Source organism: Porites lutea, chromosome 5 (assembly GCF_958299795.1).
Source record: "Porites lutea chromosome 5, jaPorLute2.1, whole genome shotgun sequence".
In the NCBI taxonomy this organism is placed as follows: domain Eukaryota; kingdom Metazoa; phylum Cnidaria; class Anthozoa; order Scleractinia; family Poritidae; genus Porites; species Porites lutea.
This window is the reverse complement of record NC_133205.1, coordinates 32,645,039-32,655,528: the sequence shown is the minus strand read 5'-3', so window position 1 is coordinate 32,655,528 and position 10,490 is coordinate 32,645,039. Positions and strand designations below refer to the sequence as shown.

The window sequence follows — 10,490 nt, the reverse complement described above, 5'->3', positions numbered from 1 at the left end:
TCAAGAAACAAGAGGAACAAATCACTCGTAATAAAAAAGGCTGTTATTTGCCTAGAGTCCTTTACCCTGCGAGCAATAATTTTTAATTCTCATCTGCTTCGCGAATAAGAAAGGAACAGAAAGGAAAACACCCTTTTGCAATAACAGTTGGCAGTTTTGTTCCAGGGATTACCCGCAGAACTCTTTGTTTTAGAACTTAAATTACAAATGCCTTTAATATCGAAACAACTTCCGCTGAATTTTCTAAGAATCCCGGAAGCCTGCATGGATGATTAACAAACTATCCCGGAAGTACAGTTTATATTTTATGAATCCAAGCAAAACCATCCAGCCTAGAAAAGCTCAGAAGAAATCATCAGCCTATCTGTAATTTTTCTTTCTCCTGGTATCACTTATGAATAAAAAGATATATAACAAATCAAAATGCATATCAACTTCCTTTCAGGGAATTTTTATTATTATTGTTTTTTTTTTTTAAAAAATGAAAGAAAAATGAGCTTACATTTGCATGTTTCCAAGAAGTCACGGGTTGTAGGTAAATATAAAGGGGGCTTTCTTGGAATTGATTTGTCTCTTCTTTGGAAAGCGACTAGATTTACGAGTTGTAATTGTACACACAGTGAGAAAACGTTTCAGTTAAACCAAGAAATGTAGACAAAATTTCTGAGAAAATATGATTTGCCCCAGGTGTGGGAACAGCGAGTTGCAACAGCATCATCGGTTCTGTTCGCAATGTGGATATTTCCTTGACGGCAGATCAGCATCAAGCGCTACAAGTTTATCAGAAACAAGTCCGCAGAAGATAGTGCCTGATCATGAGTTGAAGACTCCTTCTACGGGTCAGTTGTCGATCTTCTTTTTATCTTTTAGTACTTAGTTTCACCCTCACGCCAGGTAAGTTTAAAGTCTGTTGCCGCGTTGTTGGTGCAATGTACTAAAATTGTTTTTGGCATGTAATAAAGGCTTGCACGAAAAATTCGCTTCCATGTATAAAAAATAAGCGTGAAATGGAATTTACGCTGTATTGCTCTTTAATTTGGAACAACAGTTATTTTAAGGAACATAAACTTGTACAAGACTTGTCCTTGTGGAAAACCCGCAAAGGTCAATAAAATACTAATCAGAGACAGTATTCACTACAACTGCAGTATTTCCACATGAAAATAATAAAATAATAATAAAAATGATAGGAGATGCATATTAACAAAATCAAACTCTGTATACATCTCATTTTTGCGATTAAGACATCTTAATAGATGGTTATGTCCTTTGAGTCGATCGAAGAAACGATTACAGCTTTTTACAGCGATAGAATGCCTCGAAATTCTGGCTCGCTGCAATGGACTATAGATTGACGGCATTACAGTTTAAAATGATGGCTGGATGAGAGAACATATATATTCCACTCATTGGAAGATAAGGAGCTGCAGCTGTGGTAGATAGAAATTGGAGACTCGTGAATTTAGAACTCAACTTACTATTGCACCATGTCCAAGTATAATAATCGATACGTGTCTCGTCTCACCAACAGTGACCCTGAAGATTTTAATACTATGTTATTATTTTATGAGTCGTTAATATAAGCCAAGTCGTCCAGGGTTGCAAACTCAAAGCTATTGCTTTGCCACCGTGATGAGCCCGGGTGAAATCACAAGCCGAAGACGAGCGATCAATATAGATATATTTTCAGGCTTTTTTTATTTATTTTATGTTTACGTTTTTGGAAACATCCCAAGTAAGTTCAGTTTAGGAACTCAGGCTTATTTCAGCAGCTAGCCGATTAGAAAGTTTGCTTTTACTTTGGTTATTGTTTTTCTGTAATATCTTTTCAGTAGGGAGTTTTTTCAGTTTTAATAATGTGAGCGGTATGACACGAAAGATAAACGATAGGGTTTTTTATCGCATCAGAAGGCCCGAAGTAGTTAAAGAATATTAATGTACTATAAACAAGGGACCAGGTAATTATCCCTCATAACACGAAAGGAAAACGTCATGTATAATTGTACCTGGGGAAAATTGAAGGAAGTTTTAATTTAAAGCATGATCAATACTGTTTCCAGGCTGTACTGTTTCCGAAGAAATGAAAATATCAATCGGCAATTGCTGTGAAAGTAATATATTTAAGTAAAGGAGTCACAAGAATATTAATTCAAAGATTTGTCATCACAAGGGAGGATTTAGGGTTTGGCCGAGGGAAACGCGGCCACCTCTTTTTCTTTGATGATATTTTGTATTATATTCAAGTACAGAATTCTCAGAGAAATAAAAAAGTATCTATTTACCTGGCAAGTGGGCAAGTGTCCGGGCCACCCCTTTCTGAATTTTTAAGATTCGCCCCTGTAATATAATAAAATTTTCAAAGGGTGTCAGTGGGGATGAACATAAAGTGATATATGACTGAAATTGAAAAAAGAAGCCAACAGGTCAGAGGAAAAAACACACGCGTTCGAGGCTGTTCGAGCACTCGGTACGAAATTTTGTAAAGCAAAGAGAGCAAAAACCGAACGGTGATCAGTATATTAGCCTTAAAACCATCATTAACCTGGAAATCTTTTATGCTAATCAGATTTCTTCATTATCCGCCCAAAGCTTATTGCGCGGACTATCAACAAATTTTTAGTAACACTAGCCAAAAGTGGTCCATTTTTAGGATAAATGCAGTGAAAGTCTTTCTCAAGGCATGTTCTCCCTCTCCATCATAGATAAAAAAAACTGTGGATAGCGGGGCAAGGAGACAAACGAAAAAGGCCAAAGTCACAAGATTGGAGTTTCTCCCAGAACAAAAAATTGGCAACACTATTTGACAACCAAAGAACTCTGTACTATAGTCTTCTCCAGGTATCTTCAAGCGCAACCTTTTAAAATTCCTGCATTTCCATCCTGCAGCTACCTTTTTACATCGAGGATCGTTCAGCGTCAAATTTTCAGACTCGTTTGAGATTTAATTTTAGTACCTTAAATTATCACCTTTTTTTAAAAAAAATGCTGTCCTTCACCTGCCTGTGCTCTTTGCGATGCATCTTTTGAAGACGTGAAACATTATTTCCTCTACTGCCCAATTTTGCAGCTCTGCGTTGTTTCAGCTTGTCCAAACGTTTATTTTGCCATCAAATCGCTTCTGTTAGTTGTTGTGTGTTCATTTTTCATATTTATTTTTTTGTTTGCTTGTTTTTTCTTTTTATTCTTTCGCTTTTTTTATGTGCTCTCTAGATGAGCCCTTTGGGCTCTCATTGTAAATGTTGCAATAAATATTGTTTATAAAAAAATAATAAATAAATAAAAACTCTGTACTTTAGTTTTATGTGAAATAAGTTTCTTGCCCTGCTTTTTTATCCATGTGATGGATTCTTATAAGGGACATTGAATTGCAGCTCCAAGATTTCTTCCGTAAAACACATGAATTACACCATTGGACTTGATAAGCATCTATGACTGTCGCGGAATTTTCTTTGCCTGGAAAATGCTTGGGCAAGTTTGCCAGAAAATAATCATGCCAAAGTATTTGTAATGAACATACTTTCAACTAGATTAAACAGTATTAAAAGGGTTAAGCATTTTGTTTGGAAGTCAATACAAAAGGCAGAATGTCCTAAACGTCGAAACGTCTAATGAGTTCGGCAAGCTTAATCCGCTTTTATCTCATTTAACCATTTCACGGTGGGGCAAAACCACCCCTCAAAGGTGACTATAAGGGCTAATTTTAGAAATATTTTGTATTTCATTTCATTTCACAACCAAACTTGTCAGTTCACGGCCAAATATATTTAAGTATCTGTTTAACGCAAATTGCCAAATTATGACGTTACCAAGAATGACGCCATAGAAAGGTTTAATGAAATTTCTGTTAGAGCTTTAGAAAAGGGTTAAGGCACCGAAAACCAATTTTCGCTACGACACTTCCGACTCGCTTTATTGGACTTCAAAGAAATTTAGTGTGTTACCCCCGAAACGTACTTTTCCTAAAAGAAAAAAAATTCCTGTGGTTTTCTTCTTATTTATTATTATTTTTTTCAAAAGAAGCTGATTTTTCTTAACATAAAGATTTTATAGTTGCCCCAAGTCTCGTATCATTTTAGGTTTTCTTTTTTTGACTAAAAACGCTAATTTAAGCAAAACAAAAAATGACTACGTGAATTCGCGGGTTTGGACCAGTTAGGAACTTCCTTTTTCAAATTTGTTTTTTCTTTTAGCTTTCTACAGTAAAACGACGATAAAACACTTCAATTTAGACTGATGTAACTGAGTTTTCCAGATTTGAAATATTTTATTTCGGTGTTCAACTCCCTTTGAAAAGTTTAAAAACGATATTAGTCCATGGGCCAAGAGCTAAAATTGTGAAATTTCTTACCACTTAAACGGAGCAGTGCTATCATACATTTTCTTAAACCTCAATTCCTATACTTTAGTTTGGTATATGATAGCAACGATATATGGCCAGCTTAAATATCAAAATCACGTGATTAAGTGACGTAATCACTGACAAAATATGAACAAACTGTCTAAAAGTGGTTGATGAGAACAGAGTGTTTCATGCATATTTTGTGCTCTACTGTTGATTTAAATGCGAAATTGCATTATGATAACATTTGACTAAGAAAATTAACGAGAATTAATATACCTTGGTTGCCATAGCAACAATCACGTGGGCTAAAAGTGTTTTCATACATAGGAATGTTGAACTCCCTCAGGAAACATCGTCAGCTACTTGCTTTAATGTGTCAATGTACACTTTGCATCGAATATTTGTGTTAAATAATCAACGTTTTAGTCGCATTTCCATCGAAATAAACATTACAAGAGCAGCACACTAGTGCTTGAGCTTTAGTCTGTTTAGTGACACACAGTAACATTGCTAAAAACCTCAACACCTAATGACCATTTTTACTTTCCTGTCTGGTATTTTGCAAATAACTTTGTCCACGACCCTACAACACTAAGAGATTGTGCCAAGGCACTGCGAGAACCTTTAGAGTACTACAGCTCAATCATCTTCACATTCAACATCACCTGCAGTTAAATCCTCTGTAGCTTCCTCTGGCTGGTTTGTACACTCCTGTAACCGACACATGTCATTGCAATGCAATCCGTTAGCCAGACAGGTACAGCTTGGCAACTGGTAGACTATCCTACACTGGCCGGATAGGAGCTCAAACACAGCCTTGGGTGCCGGTTCCCCACTCATCCAGTCAATAGTCAATTTACCATCCTTTAGGCACCATCCAGAGCCAATGGGCAAGGGGATTTGGGGTGAACTTTGAAGAATCCTGCACCATATTGCTGACCGATAGTTTGCTCTCTCACAATGCTTTCGTAACGTGTCCTGGCATGGTGGAAGCTGGTGCGACTGTAACTCTCCTTTCCTGGCCCAGAAGAGACGGTAACGCAACAAGTTAAAATCCTTAGTTCCAGGATTTGAAGAGTACATCAGGCATGTGAACTCTTGAAGACGCACAAATAGCTCATCCGATAATTTCCATTCCACGCCAAGGTGTTGGAATAAATCTTGGTATGCAGGACGTTGCTTTCCTAACTTTAACGCCATCAGTTTTCCTTATCCAGAAAATGCGCTGACACTATCACATCCAGGGAAAGCATGCACACCAGGAAGACGTTTGCAAATCCTAGAACCATGACGTTCGAAGACATTTGTCGAGCTTGTATTGCAATGCCATTAACTCTATGCAACATCCCCCCACCTGCGAGTGTTTCCTCTAATCTGTCGATGTTGTCCCAGGCAAGCCATGTACTGATGTGAGGCTTGATGTTGTCAGGAAACGGGACGGCATTTTCCGGGGTCATTGCCATTTTCTGAAGACACAACGCTGTCTTCAATTCTTCGATTTGTGAGTAGGCTATCCCATGTCCTCATCGATTCAAGATCTGAATTAGTTCTATATTATTTGTCAAGGTCTTGACAGCATAGGGTAGTTATATGTGTTTTGGAGGCCTCTTTCGGCCGGCAGTCACTCCGAATACCATGTGCTGCCCAAACGAGTTGACAAGGCGCTGGACTTTTGATGAGCATGTTTCTTCTGGATACTTTGACTTTCCTGTTAAAAAGGTAGCTAGAAACACTCTAACTTCATCAGGGAGATTCATTTCCTCTTCAGTGAGCTGGGAAGGCTTAGGAGGCCACGACATCTCGATTTCTTTGCAACATATGGCTTTCCGAAATTCTAGAGCAACTCGTTGGATGTCATCTATTAATGATGCTTGACCTTTGCACTGCAGATGCTGTAATCCCGCTACTTCTTTAGCCAACTGAAGTCGTGACAAATTGGCATGGATAATAAAGGCTCTGTTGTTACCAAGCAAGTCTTCAAACTGTAATAAACTCCCACATTCTGCTTGAAGTTTCCTGCGAATATGTGTCTTGGAGGACTCTTTAGTTTCCTTGATGCCCAGATCTTTCATGTAGGAGATCATCGTTTGAGTATGAGATCAGTGAGCCTTATTAGATTAGGCGTCACCAGCACGTTATTCCTGACGTAATCGAAAAGCTTCTCATACGCTGCTGCCTCAGTGCAAGCATATTCGTCATCCTGAGATGTAAATGATAAAGTCGTGGATGTGCCTGTTTCTGGCTTTGGTCGGGTGTATTCTCTGTAGCAAGTTCCGTGATAGCATGCCTCAGCTGCTACCAAATCTCGTGACACAATAGCTAATAACTTGCTATCATTCTTTGCCAACGCAGTCTTTCTGATATTTTCGTCTGCACGCAGATCAATGCCTTGAATCAGTTTCTCCCGTACATCTCTGCCTTTAGCGTACTTACTAACTTTGTCACAGAAAATGCAAACTTGATTGTTTATTGTTTTGTTTGCCAAAAATTGTACAAATCAAATAAAAATCTAATTACTTAAACTCTCATGGCGAGGAAGCCCAAGAGAAGCCACCGGGCTTATAAGGAATGGGCTCCCTCAGTTAGATAATTAGAACAAAAAATTATCGTAATTACACATGGGAAAATCAATGGCAGAGCTACAGTAAATCTTAAAATAAGTATATTAGATAGTCGTACTAATCATAGTTTTAGGCTAAAAAAAGCGAAATGACAAAAAGAAAAAACGAAACAAAACAAAAGAAAATAAAAGAACAAAGGAAGAAAAAAAAATACATATATATATATATATATATAAATTACTATTTATGATAAGAGGAATGCTTTCAGCTTACAGTTTATACGTTGTGCTTTTTGTTGGGGGTTCCCGAATAGAGGATCTTCTTTCTGATAATTCTGGTTCATTGCCTTGAATTCTCTCTTTACATATGTTGTATAGATCTCTTTTCAAAGTAAATTATTGCGGCATTTACGGTGGTACGTAATGGTTGGAAGTTCTTCTCCAACCACTGCTTTGGCGAGATCTAAAATTGGTGCTTACTGCCGAATTTCGGCAGCCCTTACAAGCGTTTTCCATGACTGCAAGTCTTGCACTGATAAGTCACCATAATCTTTGGTACAATGTAATAAATTTGAACAGTCCTTTCTCATTTCCACACAAAGACGTTTCTTAGGGGGTCCATCTCATTCTATATTGATAATCCTCTTATGTTTATTTCCTAAAAAATTAAGATAACAAGGCTATATTTGTGAAGACTTTCGTGAAAGTAGGCCAGTAAAAGAAAAAAATCAACATTTCACTGTCTGGAACTTAAACAAATTTCAAGCATTCTTCTAAATCCCTCATAGCACTAGGCAGCTTCTCTTTCATACACCTCCGGTGAAATTTATCCAGTAATAATAATGTTTGTACAACGATAGAAATCGGAAAATGAAAAGTTAAGTCGACTTATGCATCAATCAATTCCACCTGCGCCCAGCCCCTCCCCCCCTCCCAGGCTACTGCGGAGCATTTGCCCGCCTTGTCAGTCCCGGGGGTGGGGCATTTGCAAATTTTTCACTGCCCGGCGGCCGGGCATTTTTCAACCCCAGGGCGATTCCCAAGCTTTTAAACACGCACGCGGTTTCCTATCAGAATATAACTACACAGAAGATTTTACTGGAAAAAAAGCAGATTGGCCCATCTGTCAAGGACAGGAATAAATTGAAGACGGTTGTAAAGGCATTTTCTCGATTTTATGCATGCATTTCTTCATTGCTTATCAAGCTAAAATGACATAGCGAAATTGGAGCTATCGATGTGAATCAACGTTTTTTGGTTATTGAATCAAATTTCTGTTGATATTATTTGAAGATTATAAAACTATTCATGACATATAACTTTACAGTGTTCTATTAATTTAACTAAAACCACTAAAACCATAAACTGGTGCATGTCGTCGTTAGAATCGTTAGAATCCTAGCGCTATTACAAAGGAAGACGTTAATTGAAACAAAAAATCGCACATTAAAATGCTTAAAATGGAACTATTCGACTGGGCGATCAATGAAAAATGTTACAGTGTTGACGGAGGACGGGGCATTTGCCCTCTTTTTTTGTCCCCACCCCGGGGAATTTGACAGCTCAAAGTCCCCATCCCCGGGAATTTGCCATCCAAGACAAAAAAAAATGCCAATGCCCGGGGGTCAACCCCGGGGGGGGGGGGAGCTGGACGCAGGTGGAATTAACTGATGCTTTATAACTATAGTTTTGAAATCTAGTTCACATCTCGAAGGCTGGTAATTAGTTTTTGCATACTTTTTACCGAAAACCACTGCAAACATTGTTTAATTTTGCCTAATTGTATTTCAAAGACAATTATTATAATATTGTAAATTGTTGTATTGTGCATCGAAATCCTGACCAACCATTTACCTGAGAGATTGTCCGCCATCTTGGATTACCCATAATGCATTACAAAGGCAGCTGAAAGTAAAAGCGCTATAAAACAATTTTTTTACGTTGTTTTTATTCTTTATTGGTAGCAACGAATAAAAGAAAACATATTTCATCTCTTTCTTTGTTTTAGAAGGTTCAACGTTTATCGTTTCTTCTCTGACACTTTATTTTCTCTCTAAGGTCTGGTTTTTATAGAGGGCTATTTTCCACCTTTTTAATTTCCAAAAAATATAATAAAGCTGCCGTTAAAAATTGCTATCATCAAAAATTTTAAACAACTTAAGTTAGTCTTTAAACTGATACATGTCACTCTTTCTCCCCTGAAGTGGTAAGAAAATCTGGTCGGGCCCATGGACTATATAAGAAATTAAATGATCCCGAAGTTAAAAATTTACGTATGACTGATGTCAGCAAATGTGACGTCATAATTTGACGTTTTGTATCATCTTCTATGCCAATTTTGTTGTTCTGATCATATGTTCAGGTGTAGACAGATATACAGTTGTTAAGAAATACAGATATACATCATATATTTTTTGGGGCAAGTTTGGTTGACAGAGAGATTTAAAGCTTGATTAAAACATTATCGCAAATTAACCACAAATATCACGCTTTGATGACACTTCTGGGTGGTGGCTTGGTCCCACTGTGTTTCATTGTTTAATTTAATCAATTTTTCAACAGCTGCAGCCGAACCTTCTCAGTCTCAGGCTACGTTAGCTCCTCAGGGGGACAAGAAGGAAGGTGAAGTTAAAGAGAGTGAAGAGGTAATTGTCCAAGACAATGGCGATGCCAGTAAAGAACCTCTAAAAGAGATTCCTAGTGCAGAACAGCTTAATGCGTGGCCAACAAAACAGGAAAATGCTCAAGACACAAAGCCTGCAGTGCAGCATGATATTCAAGCCTCAGGAACAGCAGAAAGAGAGTTATCAAACACGACCTTACATGGTCCCGCGGCGTCTGGACTTACTGACCAAGATGTCGAGAAACAGGAGGCGCTTGCTGTAAGCATGTCGCATACTGAGTCTTCTGAGATTTGTATAAAAGAAAAGATTCACATTTTGATAAGTTATATAGAAGAAGCCTAATTCCGTAAGGAATTCAAGATGTAAAAACGTCATTACGTGGAATACAATGGACTCTGACGTCGTGTCAATACCAAAAAATATGGATAAAATAAGTTAAGGAACCTGGTTGAGAGCCAGCAAAGTGATATTAAAAAGTGGAATCCCTACTTTTCAAATCTACTAGGAAAACAAATCGGATAATTCGAAAAAACGGTACAGAGGAAGAACATACTTATGACTGAGTAAAGCTACCCGAGCGTTACCCGTTTAGCCAATAACTTAATTTACAATAATTGATAATAACTTGGTCCGAACTACTTACCGGAAGCTTCGAGGAATTAGGCCGTTTTTCCTGCAACTAACTTTACATTTGTTTCTTCGAAAACAGATACGCAATGGGGAAGCGCTAATAAAGAGAGAGCAAGGGAGCACCATTCAAGATAACATACAAAGGGAATCATCTCAGTAAGTAGCTGATGTACTTTTCAAGCAATGCGAGTATTAACACGATTCGCAAATCCATGTTCGCAATATCTGTGTGCAATTTTTCCTTTCTATTTTCAGCTCAGTAACCACACACCCATGCAGCAACACCTTGCCTTGGCGTTCAAATGTTCGTACGGTTAGCGTGGTTCATGCGAAC

At 37.8% G+C, this 10,490-nt stretch overlaps 1 protein-coding gene across 1 annotated transcript in view; it reads left to right on the top strand.

Annotated features, from left to right (window-relative positions):
• The first annotated feature begins 584 nt into the window (after positions 1 to 584).
• Positions 585 to 10,490, top strand: part of LOC140938248 (E3 ubiquitin-protein ligase rnf213-alpha-like) — an 81,839-nt gene continuing 71,933 nt past the window's right edge. The window contains exons 1-3 of the mRNA XM_073387755.1: positions 585 to 839; positions 9,465 to 9,784; positions 10,236 to 10,312. Coding sequence (XP_073243856.1) covers positions 674 to 839; positions 9,465 to 9,784; positions 10,236 to 10,312 — 563 coding nt within the window. The 5' untranslated portion in view covers positions 585 to 673. The remainder of the gene's footprint in view (positions 840 to 9,464; positions 9,785 to 10,235; positions 10,313 to 10,490) is intronic.